At 41.0% G+C, this 22,651-nt stretch overlaps 1 protein-coding gene across 2 annotated transcripts in view; it reads right to left on the bottom strand.

Annotated features, from left to right (window-relative positions):
• Positions 1–1,447: 1,447 nt before the first annotated feature.
• The window catches only part of sgcd (sarcoglycan, delta (dystrophin-associated glycoprotein)), a 122,994-nt gene continuing 101,790 nt past the window's right edge, over positions 1,448–22,651 (bottom strand). The window contains exons 6-8 of one of the 2 annotated variants that reach the window (XM_018728585.2): positions 17,578–17,650; positions 3,989–4,112; positions 1,448–2,572 (exon numbers count right to left, since the gene is read on the bottom strand). In XM_018728585.2, coding sequence (XP_018584101.1) covers positions 2,399–2,572; positions 3,989–4,112; positions 17,578–17,650 — 371 coding nt within the window. In that variant the 3' untranslated portion in view covers positions 1,448–2,398. The remainder of the gene's footprint in view (positions 2,573–3,988; positions 4,113–17,577; positions 17,651–22,651) is intronic. The other variant, XM_018728584.2, reaches the window with a different exon arrangement.

Genomic DNA, 22,651 nt, shown 5'->3' with positions numbered 1-22,651 from the left:
CCATGAAATATATTCATAAACAAGTATTACACTGTTGAAGTTGTACTAAAGGTAGCTTAGCGCAATGTCTCACTGAGCTGCTTTTGAGAAGCACATGGTAAATAAATAAATGTAAATGCACATATTTAATCCATATGGGGGAAAACATCAGCAGTATTACAGGAGTGGATCACAAATCCCTTCTAATATGAGCATCTGGCAAAAAAATAAATATAAATGTAAATATTTAATCCATATGAGGACAACATCAGTGTGCCAGTGTGAGGGGAACAGTTAAGAAAATCTCCATTAATAAGAGCATCCGTTAATATTATAAATAAACACATATGTAAAGTGAACATTGAATCAATTTGCTGAAATATCAAAATGGCTAAATTAGTAATCAGAAAATCCATAGAAATATGACTGAAGAGGAAATCCAAATTTCCAAGCAATTTGTGCCTATATTTCAGACTTTGGACAGTTGCAAAACAGCGATAAGAAACGTATGGGAAATGATAAGGAGAGCTGCATGAAATTTCCAGTAATAATTGGGTTTTCAGAGGTAATGGACATCGATGTTGGGCCCAGATCCCTGAACTTCCTTCACATTTTAATTGCTTAGCTTAGGTTTTTGTTCTTAATCCAACATGACATTGCTTACGTAAAGTGTAAAATGCAGGGAGAGAAAAGTACATTTCAAAAACATTAGCAAAATATCCTACCAATTCCCTTTCCTGACAGTTTTCTTGAACCCCGGTGCGCGTGAATTTTCTGGGGTAACGTGTGCTGCAGTACAACAGCCCATTAAACATACAAAACAGGACAGCAAACAGATGTGAGTGAAGTGTATCAGTCAGCCTATCCCTCTTTGCAATGAATCATATCTGTCCTCCACCAACAATTAATTTAAAACAGTGAATTGAACTGAAATTAAAGATATACTCATTACAAAGGCAAAACAGAGCTGGGTTAATAATTGGTGCTGCAATCCTGAAAACGTTAATTTTCAGTGGACAAAAAAGAAAAGAAAAATCTATGGAATTGCTCCTCTTCAAACATATAGATCCACCCCTGCTCTCCCAAGTCCTCCCTTGCAGCCGAGCGTTGGAGATGAAGACATGTTTACGGTGTCATGTCTGTCTGAGCTCCTCACTAAGATGGACCTCTCTGAAACTGCATCAACAGTGAATGTGACAGTCACCAGCCCTCCAGTATTTGGTTTGCATCTCTGGTTAACATGAACAATGTTTGAAAAATTCAAGAGAAAAATCATGATGTTATGAAAGCTCTTAGCATATATTTCACACACCGCACACAAACATAACACAGACGGTCAATTCCCAACTGCAAAAAAAAGGGGAAAACAATTTATTCATAATTGTTCTGTTCAGTCTCTGACAGAAACAAACACCAAACAGTAACCCATTAAAATAAAAAAAAAAATTAGTATTCTAAATTTCTCAAAAGTTTTCAACATTTTTATGCATTGTTTCGTTTTATATATGTAGTTATGAAGATATTGTTGTTACGCTTAAAGTGTGAAACGGGGGGAAAAAAAGAATCTGATGGCAGATGATTTATTTTGCTGCTGATCCCAGGACCACTTCCATACTAAACCTTTAGCAGGGAAAATGTAAGCAGCACGGCGATGCTTGCAGTTGGGGATCGAGGCCCCCCTCAGGTTCCTGTTATTTGCACATAAAAAAGACAGAAAAAAACTGACAGAAGTCAGTGATGTGCTTCTCTTTGCCACGAGTGCATTGAAATAAGGCACAGACACAGTGTTCTTCTTTGAACAGAGCGGGCCGGATCACTTCTGTCCCAGTACAAGCGTTCAGTAGGGTGACCACCTGTGGGGAACTGTGGGCTGCAGGGGCTCCAGTGCAGTGCGGTCCATTTGGGTTGAGTTCAAATTCCCATTTGAGTTCCCAAAGCATGTCAGGTGCTATGCTCTGAAATGTAAAAACCTGATCTTGGAGTGACATGTCACATCCAAATCTGTCACCCCATTGTTTTACTTAATGGTTGCCCCTGTGAAGAAAACCAAGATGTACAGAAATGCAAACTGAAAAGCAGTTTTTAGGAAATTTTCTATGTATTCAAAGTTCTTTTGAAAAAGCCCCCCAAAAAAAAAAACAGGAGGAAGGAAGGTCAGATAAGAGGATGTGGTCACATCTCGACTGTGACTAATTCAATGGGTGGTCAGACCACTTAATTTCCCTCCTTTTTGCATGGACGAGACTGTCATGGAAACAACAGAAAGACAGTGTGGGACGGAAGGCAGGGGATGGGATTTCCTAAGCGTTGATCACCCTAGTTGCTCCGGTACTGAAACTGTTCTCATGTGAGTGTGGAGAAAGATGTCAGGCCGGGTGTCCCTCCGCAAGGTCGGCAGCGGTGACCGTACACACGTCTCTTAGAGGCAGACGCTGTTGCTGATCTGGCAGGTGGAGCCAGTGCCGGCCTGGGACAGGAAGAGCCGTCCGTTGGGACACAGGCATACCTCATACACTGTCTGTCTGGTGCCCATGGGGGAGGCCTTGCCCTCTGGGAGCCTCAGAAGCTTGACTTTGCTGGCATCTAGCATGATCTGAGGAGAAGGGCAACACAGACATGTCAACAAAATGGGACCCTGGGGGTTAAGAAACTGGATTCCTGACTGAGAGTCTATCGCAGGTAGCCCTAGTGAACAAAGAACTAGATTCTTCATTGACAGGCTATGGAAGGTAACCCTAGTGGTTAAGGAACTGCATAAATAAAACTACAGAAAAGGTCCTAACTGTAATCCATGCATCTAATTATGGACCAAAACAGCTGAACTCATAATTATTATGATTGTGTTTATATTGCAAAATAGGCAATGACGAGTGTCTAGCTTTGAACACATTACACCAGTGTGAGCTTCACCGGTTATCCATCCATTACTGGTCATGTGGGGCTTCCAACATGTTGCCTTATTTACTTTCTGTTCATTGCAACATGTTCATTACATCAACATGCAATCTGTTCACTTGCATCCTTTGAGTTGCAAATCCCAACACTTCGTACTCTAATGGTCGATGCTGCTGTAATTCATGTCACACTGTCTTATTAAACCCAAAGGCGGGCGGCGGAAGACAACAAGGCCACCTAACGATTCCGGCAATAGCTCTTCCGTTAACTGACTTTATTATCTGAATTAATTACTTTTTTTAAGCAGGGCATATCAAGGGCACTACAGAATTACTATTTGAGTCCCACTTTACGCTCTCATGGGACTTTAAAAAGCTTGTATAGCACGGCTCTGGGAAGAGGTGTTCCGGCTATAAAAAGGTAAGAGGAGTCATTACCAGCAGCCTAAGGGAAGTATTTCCATCAAATGACCTGGAACACTTTTAAGCAGGGGTCTCAGCTGAGCTCTCCAGACATCTGCTGTTGGAAAAATGTCCCCATAAAGCGTGGGGGGCCAGGGCTACGTGGATGGGCGGACCTTGCTGCTAATTGAACTGGCACTATTGGGAGCGAGGAGGCAATGTGGTGCGGGGGTACGTCTGCTCTTTGGAAGACAACACAGAGGGGTGGTGGGGTGAAAGGGCAACTGATGCCTCAGAGGAGGGAACTCAAGTTAGCTCCGCGGAGACAAAAAAGGACATTTAGTTTGTATCTTCTACTCACTCCTATCTTAATTTTGAACAGTTGGATATTTTAGAGGTGTAAATTTGGGTGAAGTACATTGTTCAATGGCGCATAAGTAGTGCCCCTCATGATGCTTGATTTTGTAGTCTCAAGTTATAGTCCTTGTTCTTAGCCACCATGTTAACTCATGCCTTTGATACTATTTATAAGTTTAAATGCATTTCCAGAATAACTGATAATTTGATGCAGTTTTAAATCTATATTAGCTCTTGAAATTTAAAAGTATTATGTTCGTTGTAGGGTTTTGTCAGTCACTCTGGGGCAGAGGAGACAGATTTTCCCAGATCTGTAGCACAGACCCAAAGAGATGGAGAGACATTGGGGGTCCCACCTCTCCGTCTTTGGACTCCAGGCGGAGCTCACTTCTACAGGTGGTCTGGATGTCCCCGGCTTCTGCTAAGATCTGCACCCCCTTAGGGGCCTCCATGAACAAAGACCGGGTTGGGGACTCCAGGCTGCAGAGAAGAGAAAAGTTGTGTGCACAATTAAAAAAGTATAAATAGGTAAATAATTAATGCGCTCGTGTGCGTGTTTGCCTGAGGCTACAGAGGAACAGCAACAACAACAGCCACAACAACAATAACGAGAGCAAAATAAACACTTAAAACCTTGCCAGACATGGTTTCTCAAAAATACATTTTCCTCCTGGGTTTTCTCTGGAAGCTTAAATCAACTGTAGTCTATATTCACCCCTCCACCTTTATTCACATGCATAATACAGGTTAGGCACAGTTTGGAGAGATTTCATTTCACAAAGCTAGTGCGTTCAGAGGGTGCCATCTCTTATCTGGGTGATAATAAAAGGTATCAAGAGTTGACAAGGTCCTTTGGACCAGAGCTCGTGGAATTATGGGAAATTTATCTGGTCGTTTTCCTTTCCCTGGCTTTGGTTGGGATTCGGAAAGGATTGACAAGGAAATGAAGTATTGATCTTGAGGACTGACAGATAATGGAGGAGGCGATTTACATTACATTCAAGTTCCAGTCAGCAAATCTGTCCTGCAGAATGTTTTGAACCTTCATCAGCTGTGTTAACAAGTTGTCAAGATGAAGACCCTCTAGAGCTTTCAGAAAACTTGATCTCATTTATAGCTCAGATGCACATTTTGGGACAGCGCTGGCTAGACACACTCAACCCTTGTGGAAGGCTGGTGGTTGAATTATTATTTACTCTTTCCCTATTTTTATCAAAAACCCTTCCAGTGTTCCAGGGTTGTGGTGGTCTAGAGTATATCCTGGAAGCATAGCGCTTCAGGCAGTATATGCACTGAATGGGACACCAGTGTATCACAGGGTAATCACACACACACAAAGGGCAATTTAGAATGATCAGTTCAACTGAAACATGTGTCTTTGGACTGTGAGAGGAAAACAGAGCACCTGGAGGACACCCATACAATCATGGGGAGAATAAGCAAACTCTACACATACTTTAAAGCTGGGTTCAAATCCATTTCCAATCACAAAGAACAGTTGCTATGAGGCACCAGAACTACATGCCATGCCACTCTGCTGCCCCGTCTGTTATATTACATTATAGTATATTGAAAATTAGTAACACTAGTGGAACATAAATCAGTGCTGTTTCCTGAATAGCTTCCAGTAATTACTGCACGTATCGACTTCTGAACTCCGACTATCATAATGACTGAATATAGGATGAGTTGACTCATTAAGGAATACTGATACAAAGCAGCTACAGATCACACCACTATGGAATCACTGTCGCTGTTTTCTGCTGGAATGAGGCAACCAGCATCATCTAATTCCCCTGGCTCATTCCCCAGAAGATCTTACACTTGCCAGTTCCCAAGAGGCAGCTGATGGTCTCAAGTCATCTGTCCATATGCTTCTCCTTCAGTGCTGAGAAACCCAATGCCTCCTTCCCACCAGTCCTTCACATGGAGGTTTCCAGAAGTTACACAGGGCTTAATCCCCTGTTTCCCCAGACTGTTTTGAGTTGATCTTCTAGAGTTGGAAGACTGTTGATCTTCAGCTTCTCCCGGTGGTCTAGACTAATACATGTGCGTCAAGGCTCTTCATTAACAATAATTTCTTTCCTCCCTTATCCCCAGGCTGCCATCACCTTCAAGGCAATTCCTAACAGCACGTTAACAATTCCCACTTCGGCATGACATGAGTAAACAATTACGGCCCGTTGATGATCACTGGGGTTCATAACAGAGTGCTTAAGAGCCACAGCCTGCTCGCATATACATAACAAGAGGACCACTGGGAAACCGCACATGTGTCTGATGCGCAGCATAACGGACAGCACCGACATGCTTTGCATACGGGTATGGTGGTGCTTGCATCCCACTGTGTTCATTTTCCTTTCCAGTATCCACAGCATAAAACAGAGGAGGGCATAACAGAGATGACGCAACAGAAGAGGCTGTTAGGAAAACTGTGATTTAAATGGACACACAATTGACTGAGACCATGCTGAGCACCATAAATTCTCAGCCACCATGCTGTGAAATAATGACCCGGTGAGGGCTTTTTTGGTCTCCCTAAACCTTACTCACACAAAAGGGGTAAGCTGTTATGATAATTACACATTGAAGCCAGAGACCATCTAATATAAATAATCTGTAGGTGCGACGCAAAGCTTCACAGTGGAGTCAGACACAGCTACTCTGCAGTGGGGGTGAGAATAAAGGTGTCCCACTGGGAAACTCCTCCAGGATAAGGGGAACCACAGTGAGAAACAGTCGACTGCATACCAATTATCACACAGAGACACTCAGAAACTACATTACATATATATATAAATAAAATGAAGTGAAAAAAGAAGTGGAGGAAAAAATACATTCATAAGTATAGGTCTTACTGGAGACTAATTGAAGGTTTCACTTTTAATGCTTTATCTTGATTCTTTTTCTTCATCAGGCTGAAAATAAACCTATATTATGACAGTATTATGGCAAGGTGAAGTCTTTTGAACTTCTTCTTTAGGAAGAACAAGTTGAGTTTGACTGAATGTAGGTGCAAAGTAATATGCATCACATTAAAACTGACGGTCTGATGATAGACAGCCATGGGAAAACCCAACGTTCACAGTTCAGACAAAGCAGCTGCTATCAGCACATTTTAAAACGATGTCTCAGGTTAAATTCAGAGTCTTTGCAGTTAATTTAGGCCTGGCTAGTTGTGTACATATACGGATTAGGGTGGATGAATCATTAATGTGCCCTGAAATGACCTTAAGGAAGGGTCCAAAATCTCTGTAGAAATTCCCTTTATTACACTGCAGTGAAGCACATGGAAATTACACTTGATTTAATGCCTACCCCCAATTTAGCACTGATACATTCTTCTGTCCCTGTGTTAAGACCTGCAGTTTTATGAATAATCAAGTAAGGGCACCAGTCAAAACTCCAAATAATTTGATCACGTTTTTTGCTCTTTTGTTTTGTTAGTCAAGCTAATAGAATCAAACAATCCATTTTGGCTGGGGATGCGATTCAGCTGCTGGGTTCTTGGAAATGATTTTATTTTATTTTTACAGTTGCGCTCATAAATTCCATAACCAGAATTAGGTTTATATTTTCTTTAAACACTGTAAAGATGCAAAATAAAGTAACTTCAGCTTTATTTTTTAATATCGAAAATGCCAGATCAGTAAACAAATCAAACGTCAAATAATATCTGTGATGAACCCTACATTTTTCAGTTCGTTTTGAGATTATGAGATACAGCGGAAAAAACAACACCACAATACTATACATTTTTTTCAGTAACTTTGTGAAAGCAAAACTTTAACAGGAAGGAACAATTTCCCTTGAAATACTTTTTTTTTTTTCAAATTGTACAAAGCCTTAGGGCGCTACGTTCATTGCTGGTACAGAACCTCAGAGATCCTTCACATGCCCCCCATTCAGCCCATGTTTCCTTCATCAGAACCCACATCTAAGTGAAATGAACTACAATCACCCTGGCGGCAAAATACCAAGTAGTTCAGCTCCTGGTGTGAAAAACATCACAGCTGAACTTGTTCAGCAGTCTATCTTGGGGCACTATTTGGTCTGTTGTGGTTGATGCTGTGATGATCATTGGGCAGGAACTGAAATGAATTACTGCTCTTCCCTTGATTGTCTTATAATGCAAAAGTAATAAACTTTATTTGTACATCACTTCAGGGGGTGCGGTGGCGCAGTGGGTTGGGCCGCAGTCCTGCTGTTCAGTGGGTCTGGGGTTTGAGTCCTGCTTGGGGTACCTTGCGATGGACTGGCGTCCCGTCCTGGGTGTGTCCCCTCCCCCTCCGGCCTTACGCCCTGTGTTGCCGGGTAGGCTCCGGTTCCCCGTGACCCCGTATGGGACAAGCGGTTCTGAAAATGTGTGTGTGTGTGTGTGTGTGTACATCACTTTTCACACAGTATGCTGAAAGCCCCCCCCCCCCCCAAAAAAAAAAAAAAAAAACACACACACGAAAAAAGACAAGGATAAAAATGTATTAGTCTCAAATCAATGCGTGCACTGTGCCAAACTAGTGAAACAAATCATGGCACGCACCAAAACCGCAAATGATCTTTTGTGAATTAGATGAATAAATTCAGGCTGGAAGAACCAAACCCAGTTTTTGAGCTGTTCTGGTGTGTTAATTTCTGATCACACATAGCTTTTCAGCTGGGTTTCCACTTCTGCTAGTGCTGAAGAAGTAGAGAATGTTGGCAAAGTAAACCAACAGTCATTTCGGGACAAACGGGCACAGTTGAGGCATTCTGAGCCAGCATTTGCAAGCGAAATAAATATGTGGAGCATATCTAAGAATGTGAAAGGTACGGATGGGTCACGGTGAGCAACTAACACTATATCAGGCATTTGTGCTTCCTAAAAAAATCCCTTCACGTTGCCTTTTCCTTAGCCGTTCTGCAGTAGCTGCTTTAACAGAAAGAGTCAGGTTGCTATTGCTAGTCTCTACACACACACAAAAAAAACCTGTAGCTATGACACATTGTTTTGATGTGGCAGGTTCACAATTGCTTGAATTTGCTCCAGGCATTTGTGGCACCCCTTTGAAAACAGTCCATCCACAGCATGGGAGACTGACTCACAGCCTGTGTTCCTTCAGCACCTTTAGCACCTTTTTTGAAATGCTCCTCATCGCTCGCTTTCTGCAGCAGTCATACGAGCAGCACCAACTGCCAGGACGTCCTTGTAAAGCACTGAACAATGTAAACCTTCTGTGTAGTAACAACGTGAGGTATGCCATAAGCCTTAAATCTTTGTTGTGTTTCCTTGGTTCCTCAACAACTGGAAAATTACTTCCATTTCCATCTGATGATAGATTGATTTGGCAGTAGCCTTGGGTAATTATTGACCGGCTGATGAATCCATAAAGATGTCTTTCTTTGGCAAACTATTGTGCCAGTTCGATTAATAGAATACACCCTTGTGGCCCTGTGTGTGTCGTTGGAATAGTTGTGGTTCTGCCTAGCCACCAGTCATTTCTTTAGATAAAATCTTCCTGCCTCTGACCTGCATTTGCTTTCTGCTCAGTGAAAGCTGGCAGATGTGCTTTATGGAACTTGGTAGTGCCCCCTCTCTCGGTAAGTGCAACTCCCCTTTGATGTGTTAGAGAAGCCTTTTCCGATGTTGAAGAACTGCTTCCTTGAAAACACTTTTGCCTGGCCTTTCGGTACCAGCACGTGAAGGTGACGGGATACACCTGGAGGCAACTCCAGAGACTAGCTCAGGACTGGGACGCCGGGAGAGCTCTTGTCAGTGGCCTATACTCCAGGTAGGGCCAAAGTAGATGATGATGATGATGATGATGATGATGATGATTCAGTACCATATGCTTGCTGGGAAACTTGAAGAACTATGATGCCTTTCCAGTCTAACTGCCTGTTCCTCAGCCCCTGTACATCCCAGGTTGCATTTCTGTGTCTTCAGTTCGTATTGTATGACATGTACAACAAGAGGTGGCATGGTGACACAACGAGTAGGGCTCCTGTCTCACAATGCCTGAGTGGTGCAAGAGGATGTGGGTTCGATCACTGCTCAGTTTGTGTGGAGTTTGCATGTTCTCTCCGTGTCTATTTGGGTTACTTCCCACAGTCCAAAGACATGCTATTCAGGTGGATTAGTGACTGTAAGTCACCTATAGTGTGTGAATGAGAGAGAGTGTGTTTCATTGATGTATGGATGAGTGATCCATTGTAAGTAGTGTATTGAGCAGTGTAAGTCACCTTGGGTGAGTAAGGTGTTGGCTGATACTACAGAGTTTATTTGAAATCACTTCAGAGAAGTGTCTGATAAATGAAGTTACAAAACATCAACCATTTAATGACCCAAACTTTGTGTATACCCTTTCCTCATATAACAGGGTCCTGTACAATGAAAGCTGCTGCAACAGCTCATGAAAATAGAACAGGTACTTTATTCACTGCCTACTCTATCTCTCACTGAGATGTTATGCTTTTCTTGTGACAAAATTGACAACTGTGTATACTTCCTCCTTTCTACTTCCCGTCACACATTATGGCAAACCCAATTCACAACTCAAGGAGCACATTTAATACAGACTTTTAGAAATACTGTATAAACATGTACTAATTAACACAGTTATTCAAATCATATAAAGTGCTCTTACTATAACATGAATGCCCTAACACTTGTAAATAAAGGGTGTTTCTTGAGGTTGTATGAGTTGGAGTCTAAAGGAGATATAGAGAGTCCAAAAATTATTCACCTTTATGTATAATTCATGGTCCCATTGTTAATCCGCACAGCTGGTCGCGTAGCGGTTAGCGTCACTGCCTTTGGATCCAAAGATTGCAGGTTTGATCCTCACCTCTGGCTGCAGTACCCTTGAGCAACGTACATACCTTAAATGCTCTAGAAACATTACCATGTTGTATTAATGGGTAAATAATTGTAAGTCACTTTGGAGAAAAGTGTCAAGTAAATAAAAAAAATTTAATCATTTTAAGAAGTGATAAAACTCAATACACACACACACACACACACACACACACACACACACACACACACACACATTTTCAGAACCGCTTGTCCCATATGGGGTCACGGGGAACCGGAGCCTACCCGGCAACACAGGGCGTAAGGCTGGAGGGGGAGGGGACACACCCAGGACGGGACGCCAGTCCGTCGCAAGGCACCCCAAGCGGGACTCGAACCCCAGACCCACTGGAGAGCAGGACTGTGGTCCAACCCACTGCGCCACCGCACCCCCCTCATAAAACTCAATAGTTTTTGCTAAAAATACTATAAGATATGTTGGTGTTATCATTGCCATGGATAAAACCCCTATTGTTTTTTAATTTTAGAACATATATTTTCATCCAAGAACCTGTTATGTTTTTTCCATAAAAAATAATGACAATTGGACTCCCAATAACAGGAATTCACTCAGCGGGGTGATTTCATAGAATAAATTACCCCTATTAGGCAAGAGATAGGTATGTTTTTTTAAGCATGTTATAATTAATACAGTAAAATACAGAGCTGTATTAAGTATTAACTATTTTGGAGAAAAATATTTGCCAAGAAACTACGTCATTTTTTTTAAAGTTCTGTTTTCATCTCCATTTATCTGCCTGCTTGATCTTTGAAGGTCCCCCCCTTTTCCACATTTTTGGGGTTAACTGAAACTTAACTAGTTTTCAAAGTGAAGTAATCGTTGGTAACAAAGGCAGCAACCTGATCTCCAATGTTTGCACTACCTTGGCTAATTCCTTCACACCACAATAATACTTGAAAGCAATTTACTGGCAATATTTTACTGTTATATGATTTTACTGATACAATATTTAATGTGGTGCACAACTTTAGCTGTGCAGGAAACTGCAGCCTCTCTGTGAACGCAAAAACTCCAGAGCACCACCGAATGCAAAATCTGCTGCTTTTGAGCCTCTTTTGTAAACCCCCTTTTAAAACTCCACACAGTAGTTTGTCCAACAGAGCACCGTTTAAAGCATCTCCAATCTGGCAAACTTCCAGTAACATTCTTTTTTCCAGCTCAGCAACACTGATTCAACAGAGCAGTTGAATCAGAATTGCAAATTTTTTTCAACAGGCTGAAGGTGTTCGCCGATTAGCAGACAGTCGTGGTAATCATGCAATTGTCTTCACAGGTTCAGAAAAGTTCTTTTTTTACTTGCATTTCTTCATTCCTCTCCCACCAAAGCTCCAGTGTGTATCTTCTGCAATATTATCTTCAACAGCAAAACACCACTCTCTCCTTCCACAGCTCCCAATCTTCTGAAATACTGTAATCAGCTGTAGCCTTCTTCCGTGGTAAAACTTGCGCTTTAACCTATGGAAGTACCTTGCTGTTGCCCTCTTCTCTTCACTCCTCACTGTATTTAAGGAATCTTCAGTAAGTATAATAATTACGGTATCAAAAGTAATCTCACGGGCACTGCTAAATAAAACCAACCAGAGTCAAGTGCTTAGACAGGGTGTCATGGCAAAACCCCACTAAAAATGTGGCGTGTGATTCGTTTTGCTTACCACAGCCAACAGCCTGACTGATGTTTCAGTATTCAAAAAGGGATGGATTCACATTTTTTTTTTAACCAGAGCCATCATCAAGGCTTCTACTGTACAATACTTAACAAAGTAGACAATTGTTTTGATGAAATTTAAAAATCTGAATTTCAGATGGTTTCAGCTCCGCATTAATTTTCCAGCTGCTTTTTATGATGGTATGTTGTGAGTGTGTTTTTTTTTGGTGAAAATGGCTTATTTGACCTAATGAGACAGATATTAGAATGATAGCCCATAATCCATAAATCCATAAGACAAGGGCTGGTGACTGCTATATGCAATCACTGCTTTGGGCAGTCATTGTAACTCATATTCTAGGAGGTGATGGCAGTCATCCATGGTGATGAGCTTCACTAGTAAACCTGAATGAAGGGGACAGGAAAAAGCGCTCTGGACTCTGAAACACTGCTCTACCAAACCAAGGATGACTACAACTGAATAAATCTCGTCTACCATAAAACTGGCTGCCTTAGGCATGAAGGCGGGAATATACAGTCCTTTGCTCTATAACTTTATCACTTGTCACATGGCTCTATTAAGCTTTATCTGGCAACGTCGACCACCTGCATGAACTTTACACTCACTAGAGACCATTGCCTCTAATATTATCCTGCTGTTATTAAAATCAGAAGCCATTATGTTAAGAAAGAAAAGGTTTTCAAGAAAAGGTAAAGGCTGAAAAAAGACTAGTGCAGCCATTGAATATTTAACTATTACGGAGTCACACTGAAATAATAGCTGAAAGCAATTTTCCGGCAATATTTCTGTTTAAGTGTTAAAGTAAGTGCATGTCTGTGATCTGTATTCAGAGTGTGGCAGCGGTGTGTCTCAGATGTGAGCTGTCAGAGGGAAAATAAAGCAGATTATCAGACACAATGTTATTGCATGGCCTGGACCTCTACTCGGGGACGCCACAGTGTTGACTAATCTGTCGCTTTAAAAATCAAATTGATCCCTACAAGGTTGTGCGGAGAATAATGGGATGTTGGAGATGCTGCCTGCATCCTTTTCCGGATGAGGATGGGGTGGGGGCGCAGTCCACACACAGCCTCCCCTACAGCAATCATACACAAATGAGGATAAGGGTGTCATTCAGCTCCTTCGAGAATATGGAAATGTCACCAGATGGGCCGCGCAGGCGTGAATGTGTAAAACAAAGAATTTGGTCCTTTCATTCACTGTGTGCCCAATATATCCATTCCGGATCAAAAACTAATGCGTTTTTACGCTGTTTTTCAGTTTGACAAAGTTTACTTAGGAAGTGACACACTCTTTGACCATGTCACGACCCAACTTTCATGTATCCTATATTTTTGTGCTGTCCTTCATGATGATTTCCAGCAAAGTGAATTTCAGTATTTGGATAATTATTGATAGCAAATCATAATACAGCAAACATAATTTTAAGACATGCTCCTAGTCATAGGTAATTGGGGGCTTACAGGTTACCAAACCATATTTATCATTAATATTTTAAAAATTAAATATTTAGATTGCCATTACTTGCAGTTTCTCATTTGGTCCGTGCTGACTGCAGATGAGCTACTGGATGAGTATCAGTGTTTCTGAACTGAACTAAATCCTTTATTTAGATACACCAACACAGCTGTGAATAACTAACAATTTACTACACTTTTACTGGATGTTCAGAAAAAAATTTTTTTATTAATTTGCTTAGAATTTGGTTTATTTTCCATTGTAATTCCAGCAATCGGTTAAAAAACTTTATTTTTTTAATCCCCCTGGAAATTTCCTGTAAGACAGCCTGTGAAAAAGTATAAGACCGAATGAAAAATGGCGGATGCACCGATGCGCTGAAGGGGGATAAAAAAAATTATATATATACAGCATCTTGAAAGGAGTTCAGGTGCACTGTGTTTTTAAAAGACATATTTCCAGGAGAGTCTGACGGCTCTTGTTGATCGCTAGCAGAATTGATTACGTCTCGACCCGTGACCCGCAAACAGTACACAGTGTCCTCAAATTTACTCCTATAAAAATATGACACTTTTAGAGGCCTCCAGATTGCACAGAACTGCTTTAAGACCCAATTGCTACATTACACTGACCTTCTCACAGCATTTGAATGGCACTCATTGCAATTAATGAGGTGCCATTAAATTCTTCATTTAATATTTCAGCAGGAGGTGTGCTGTAGCAGTATACATTTATTCATTTAGGTGACGCTTTTCTCCGAAGCAGCTTACAACATTAAGCCGTTTACAGCTATTCCCCTTTTTATATAGCTGGATAATTTTACTGGAGCAATTTAGGGTAAGTACCTTGCTCAAGGGTACTACAGCCAGAGGGGGGCATCAAACCTGCAACCTTCAGAGGCAAAGGCAGTAGCTCTAAGCACTACGCTACTGGCTGTCATAATACATAACAAAGTCAGTTTTTCAATTGGTCACATTAAACTACTCAGTTTAGTCAGTTGATTCAATAGTAGTTGAATGGGAAATGGTTATCCTTTTTCTTGCGAGGCAACCACTGAATGAAGATGCCAAAATTCAGGGTGACACACAGTAGCATTAAATCATGATGTGAAAAGGATATAATTTCTCCACCACCTTTCACTGTTTTCAGTTAGTTAGGAAAATATTTTACCCATGCTTGCTGCAAAGTGCATTCTTCTCCTCTAAAATAATACAACACTTTATACAATGTTTATGTCTTCATCATGACATCTTTCTTAAAGTAAAAAATTAAAATCTTCCGGAGCGCTGCAACCTCAGCAATCAAACACACAAAGAGGTGGCGCAGTAATAAATGCACGTGCTTTATGATTATTGTATAAACAAATGGACTTCTGCTATATCAAAAAAATACATAACAACCAAATAATGTGAAACCAGGAATTATTGCTGAACAAAATACAATTAAAATTCAACAAAGGTTTGAGATCATGTGTTTGCAGTCAGAAAGCAAGCAGCATATAAAGGTTAGTACAGGAGAGTCTGCCATAACTTTTTAACTGTTATACTGTCCATGATCATAAAAATTCGGAAATCTACTACACCTCCAATCAGCAATGGAACACTAGTTAATGTTCTAAATTCATTGAAATTAACAAGTAAGATGATAGATGGGCAGAGTAACTGGCAGCACAGACTTAGATTAATTGCATTATTATTTATTCATTTATCTGAGTCCTTTCTCCAAAGTGACTTAGGTACTTCAATTGCAAGGTGACAACTCTAACCACTATACCACCTGCTAGACAAAGATGGCAGGTAATCAACTACAGCAGAACGAACATGGAAAGTGAAAGGATTCACTTTGAAACGCGGTCTTTTTGGGATTTAAAAGCACCCGGTCCATTGTTTATTGGGCCTGTATCAACAAGCGGCTCAGCAGAGTCTTTCCTTTAAATGCTCGCTTTTGATACATGGGTGTCCACCATTATTCCCTGCAATTTGAGTCACTCATGGTAAACCTCCTCACTTGTTGGCCAAGGGGAGACACGACCCCTGCACCTCAACCGCATTTTGTCATCTCATCTGAGCTATGTCGACGGGGGCCCCACGGGAAGACTGACCTCCTGTGTGGTATTTAAACTTAATTATTTCTCTCTCTCTTAAATTATTTATTTGTTGTTGGATCGTCTGCTACATCTCATCATCACTGCCAGGCCAGCGCTCTCTACAATATTGGCATTGTACTTTCACATGTTTGTTTTAGTTAATGAGAATTCACTTTAATTACATTTTGATGAGCATCCGGCCATTGATCAGGCGGAAGAGTTGTGGTCCAAGAGAGGAGGGCGAGGGATGATGTGCTGCCAAGACAGCATTCATCGATCTTATTTTCTCAGCACCACGTGACAACGAAAACGCCATGATTTTTTTGTCCCGTCCTGCTTGATGGCACAACTTTTTTTATTTTTTTATTTTATTCATTTATTTTTATTTTTATAGAGCGCTCTTCTCACGCAGTGACACAGAGCGCTTTAACACAACTTACACCAGAGCTCTTGTATAATATCCTGTCAAAACCATATTCAGCAGCTTTTGGTAATCACAATGCATGGCCGTCCACAAATATGTTTGTTTATAGAGCCGACGCATGTGTTTCTTTGCAGACCAATGAAAAAAATTAATCACATGCAACTTGCTGGGATCTGCTTGCTTACATGACAAGAATAATTATTCTGTGGATTTAAGCCCTCTTTGCAGACAGGCGTTTGTCAGAAATGTGCTTCTCATGCAGTTTCACCTGTATTTACCTGTGCAGCTGCTTGGAGAACATGGTGCAGTTAATCAAATGCCATCATGGATGGGGGAGCCCTAGCTGGCATGAAGGATTCATTTTTCCAAATCACTTCCAACCATATGACAGAAGCTTATGGAAATTTTCTGTGCTCGTTTCAATCAAACATACACACGTACACTCAGATAGCGCTTGAAATCCAGACAGCGTTTATGATTTTTGTTCTTCCTATGACATACCATAAGGTGACAGGCATTTTGAACTGTTTCACCCAGAAGCCAAAAACAACCAGCATTGATAGAATGTTGGGTGTACAGAACTGCTGTAAATATTGTACATTTTTCTAACTACAGAACCAATAAAAAGCTTGAGTATACTTCCTACAAAACTAGGTTTTCCATAACTGACAATGTTTGATGTCCAGGTTATGAGATGAGTCATCTTTCACTTTCCTACTTGGTCAGGTTGCTCTTGCACAACTTTGAGGTGTATTTTGCCTTGTTGTCCTGCTGAAGAATTAAGGACTGCCCAACTAACTGTAACCATGATGGACTGGTATGGCTCCGAAGTGTGCTATAGTGGCTATGCTGGTTGAGATTGTTGTGGACCAGCTGTGCGATGAATAAAACAGTCTCACATCATGATGCTGCCACCTCCATGCTGGATAGTGGAAACCACACAGACAAAACTCATGGATTCAACCTTGTGGCTTTTCACAGATACTCAAGAGACCCAAATATTTAACAATTTAAACTCATCGGTCCATAAGACCAACTTCCAGGTGTCAAAGTCTAGAATCCGTGTTTTTTTGACCCAGGCAAGTCTGGAATCATTTAAGAAGGTCCACTTAAACTTATACTCGTTCTGTAAATGTCATAGTAACTCTTCAAAAAGAATGCAATGATATGTTGAGTCAAATTCATATATCGTAGGTTAACAACAAAATAATATTCTGATTATCATATAGTACATGCTACATGTAAAATCCCTTGTGCAGAACACACCACTGAAAGCATTGCAGGTCTCTCCACTTCCTTTTCTTCTACTGAGGTTGACTTTCTGACTTCTGATGAGCAGAACTCTGGATAGCTAAAAGCATGCATTTCTGAAATCTGAAACCCATTGAGACCCAGCTGAATGAGAGTTCACACCACGCACCTCTGTTGGGGGCCAAGCATTACTTGGAAGACTTACCGCAACTCTTTGAATGGCTCTGCCCTGACGTGTGGAGTTTCTACGGAGTTGCTGAACACTGCTCCCTCAGCACCTGAAACCCAAGAAGCAAGAAAAAAAGAAAAAAAAAACATGAAACTTCAATTCTGTCGGTCAATAACATTCCACGACTCAAAATCAATAGAAAATAATTTTGAGAGATATATACAGCCAACTGTGAACTTCTGTTTTCAACCTTAAGTTTACTGCCAGAGCTGTACTAAATCAAACCCCCCTAATCAAACCAGGTCTCTGGGTAAACAGGTAAATAAGGCTAAATCACCAATAAACACTTCACTGGCAGCTCTCAGTGCTATATTAATATTCAAAGGCTTTTATTCTGGTGTGGAAATTCTCTAGTAAGGAATGTCAGTAGGAGAAATGAGCAAAAGGAAGGTGTTGAGGAGCTGTAGAGATCAGTCATGATGCTCAGTGGGGAGCAGCAGCGGTTGTCTCTCTGCTCCATTGTAACACACTAGCAGATGGTCCCATGACTGGGCTGCCACTGCTTTGGTACTGTGGTCAACTCCTGGGCATTGGGGTTCCAGGAAGACAAGGGTGACCGAGCAGGTTGTTAATGAATGGCAAAACATGGCAAGTACAGTATGTGTCCTTGGCTTAGTTGTCATGGAACCAGTGTCATTGCCAAGCACACAAGTACACAAACAAACATGCCAAAGTTATGCCTCCAGAGGCACACATAAACACACAGCCATACCGGAGTACAGGAAGAAACCAGCACACGTGTGCAGGGACACCAGCAGACACAGAACAGGAAAACACACTAAAGCACAATTACAGGAGTACTGGAACTACTGGGGGGAATACTGGCAGAAATCAATAATAGCAAACACACACACACACACACACTCAAAGTGGCAGAAATGTTAATAATACACAGACATAGACCCGTCATGAAACACGGTAACACACACTACAAACATTGCTAATGCACATGGACACAGGTGCAGTAGTTCACAGAGAACTAACTGCTCTAGGCAAAGCTACCTGTGTCCCTTTAACGTCTCTGAGCAGTCAGCAGCTGCTGGCACAGTGGCTTGGAAGCTGTACATATTGTACATATGACCAAAATGTTTCTGGTCTGTACTGTTGGACCTTAACGAGGACATGTACTGCACCCAATGTGATGCATTAAAATTTAAAACCGATGTCATACAAGTATTGTGAATAAAAGTGCCCCCTAAAGGAAAGTAAAATAAATAAATGAATAAATAAGTGAGGCGGGGACACCCGGTCCAGCCTGTTAAGGACTCGGCATGTATCGGCATGCCCACAGCTGTCATTTACAATCACACAGAATGGGGACCGTGAATCAAAGCAGGGCGCATGCAGCGGAACACGGAATAATGATCAGACAATCCATGACAAACTAAGCCTTTGATTTTTTGCGATGGGAAGATGCTTGTTGAAAAAAGCTTTATTATTCATCTATAATTATCAGGTGTCTGTTATTGTATTAAGAAACCCCTCTGTATTGCCCCCATCCACAAACACAGGCATCTGCAGAAAAAACAACCACCACACAAAAATAGATTTGCCATATTAAATACTATGGTGCCCTTGACAGCTTCAGAGTCTGCTCATCCCCCACATTCAACAGGAGTTTGGCGCTCCTCCACCTTCGGCTGCTTTGTGTTCCCACTCACAAGGAGTCCAAAACTGGAAATCTTTAGGTTTTGGCCCAGATGTAATGGAATGAGCTTCCTCTGTCTCTCAGAATGGCTGAATCCCACCCAGAGTTCAAGAAGGGTTTCAAAATTCTCTCCTGAATCGAGACAACTACATAAATGTACACCATATCATCACATCACACCATAATGATTATGTAGGTATTGGTTACTGGGCTCTGAGTTCCATAGGCAGCAGCTTGGATGATGTTTCCAGGGAAACGATGGTATCTATCAGAAAAACAAGCAGTGCTTTGACACTAATGTGGCCGTGTCTAAAGTTCTTCCTTGTGGAATCCACTTTAGTTTATTCTGAGTTGTACTTCAATTTTAGAGAAAAGAATCTGCCAGGTTAATAAATGTAAATGTAAAAAAACACTTTAATGTTGCAAATGAATGACTGTCATGACATAATAACTACAGGGTATATCCCCTGCACAACTGATTTCAATTGCTTTGTCTTGCTGCGACTGACACTGAAATTCACAATTAGTGTTTCTCACATGTTGATAATTGTATGTTTGAAACATTTAATCCCTGGCACTACACCACTGGAAGAATATTATTAGTTCCAATTTATTGAAATGAATTCTCTGTACAGTTGGCCTGAGATTTCTTTTTCAAAAACTGATTTCATATTGTTCTTCCCTCTTGTACAGCCCTGACTTTTTGAGGCAAGCTGTAAATTTAATACTGAAATTTTTTTTTAAACACAGTAAAAAAAAAAAAGGCGTTATGAAAAGTCTAGCATGAATGTGATATCACTACTGTATCTGTTGGTCCTAAAAAACACTCCTAAAGGGTTTAGTGTCATGATGGCAAAACTGGCCATTTCTTGGAAGTCCCCAAGAAATCTCAGGTCAAATATACTCATTTTGCAAGATGACAAATATTGTGTTCCTGGTAGAAGTTTCCAAAAACGCTGGTGTGTCCCAGATTAACAAATTTTGATGTGGTAACGGTGTGTTTGGCTACTTAAAAGTCACAAATACCGCAAAATTTTGAGTGGGGGGTTACATATGGACCATGTTCATCAGGAGCATTTCACAGGACAGCAGACTGATGTTGTGGTCTTTGAAATGTGGGCCAGCATACACACCATGTGGATTGCATATTTACATTTCTGCCTCTATTTTAAAAATCAGCCATTGAAATGAGGCCCTATTCCAAGCAGATTACAGGTTTGTCAGGCTAACGCACCAGATAATTTATAAATCATTGATTTTTTTTTTTTTGGAGAGTTGCGGCCAAAGGTTAATGGCTTTCGTTTCATTTCATAATTAAGTAGCATTAGACTGGACGAATGTAAAATGTGCCCGATAATTTATTGTTTAACAAAATTAATGATGCAACTAATCATGTAGAAAATGGCCTTTAAATAAATAAATAAATAACAGTTCTGCTTGTCTAAGACACACCCACTTTGGAAACAGCAGATCTACGTCGAGAGCAGCATGCTTCGAAATTGGCTCAGCTCGGAGCTCAAAGACATTGTTTTATTTGACAGACTTCTGGAAAATGACACACTGTCAGAGTTAAACCAGCTACTTCTGCATTGTTCCACACTGGAACTAGAGCCCAAAGTGGTATTACTCCTGAAAGGGACTGTTTTATGGCCTACTTCCATGAGAGCAGAAGATGCTTGATTATCTTTGAAAATATGGCTGAAGAACTGTAGGCAAACTGCAGACTGGACACAGTATTCTTTAATAATTTAGAATTTTGTAGCCACCCTTAACAGCAAAGCAGCCACACTCATAATAGCTAATTGGTCCTGGACCAGTTCTTCCTCGCCTGCATTTATGCTTCTCTTCATATGCATCGTACACCTTTTATTTCTCCACCAACACACTGCTCCTTCCATTCAAATAAATGCGACACTCTGCAACGCGACAGTCATAAATGTCCATAAGCAGATGGAGCGGGAAATCGATGGAACCATTTCGATTTTCTTTCCCTTGAGTTCTGCATAATGTCAGCATCCCCCCCCGACCCCCAGGACCATTCATTTTATCAGTGTGCTTCCTTCACACCACTCTCAGCCCCACCTTCCACCTCTTGTGGATCAGTCAGCGGGTTATGACGCGTGTGGCATGATATTTCACAAGTGTTTTGAAGCCTCATAAAGATTGACTTAATGGCTTCCATAGCGAGTGGAGAGAATCCATGTTGAGAGAGAAAAAAAAAAACGAGTGTGATCCATACTATATATGTCCTGGAAATATGTCTGACAAAAACTATAACAAATGACGATTGAAACAAAAATATTTTTTTCAGTTGTTCATCTGTCATTTTTAAAAAAATTTACCAACATGAAAATCACAGCGAAATGGATCCTGCTTTAATATTTAGTAAGCTAACAGAAACCTGTCAGTAGGCAGCATTATCATTCAGGAGTGTTTTCAAAGGAAATAAACAAACATGCTAATTTTATTCATTAAGTTTATTCATCCTTTTAAATTAATCCATATAGCATTTAATCATTATACCTTGGTGCTTTGGCATTGATGTTGATTATAATTTCCAGCAAAAGGCTGGCAGTCTGCAGAGTGCACATACACACATCTGGATGTGAGTGAAACTGCCGCTTATTTCAAATGGACTGTTCAATCCAAAAAATTATTTTCCCCCGCATCAAATCATGACGCTAATTTGCTCAGAGAATGTCATTAATTTCGACACCTGCTGCTCACTGAGACCCAAATGAAAAGACTGGAATTTGGCATGAACACCGTTTTCTTGGTCAGACTACAGACACCGTGTCCAGCACTCAAGCATGTGTGTGACAGAGACCAGAATCTGATTCCGTTAGTTTACTGAATACCGTTGTTACTGATGCTATCAAGCTGTTCTTATCAACAAAACTGAAAAGTTTTAAATTACACAGTTCTAACTGTGGGGGCAGTGTTGGCATGGCAGTTTCAGCCAGTGCCCACTGTGTGGTGGGTCTGGGGTTTGAGTTCTGCTTGGGGTGCTGTGCGGTGGACTGGCGTCCCATCCCCCTTCAATCTTGCTCCTTGTGTTACTGGGTGAGGCTCTGGCTCGCCGCGACCTTGCTCGGGATAAGTGGCTGTTGACGATGGATGGATGGATAGATGGAAGTTCTGACTGTAAAGTTATCATACCATACAGGGATTTCCCTTAGCCAATTTGGTTTATTCTCTGTAATGATATAACTTATTTATTAAACACAGACATGCATTTGGCATTTCATGCGTTGATACTGCACAAAATTCACATAAACATTTTTAAGTGTAGTATTGAGCTTTTAATACGCTACACACATCTGATGTGTCAAGGAAAAATACATACATTTTACTGATGGAATAATTTGATCACAATTTTTTCCCTTCACCCTTCATGACACA

The sequence above is a fragment of the Scleropages formosus genome, chromosome 14 (genome assembly GCF_900964775.1).
Source record: "Scleropages formosus chromosome 14, fSclFor1.1, whole genome shotgun sequence".
Lineage (NCBI taxonomy): Eukaryota > Metazoa > Chordata > Actinopteri > Osteoglossiformes > Osteoglossidae > Scleropages > Scleropages formosus.
This window is presented reverse-complemented; position numbering and strand designations above follow the sequence as displayed.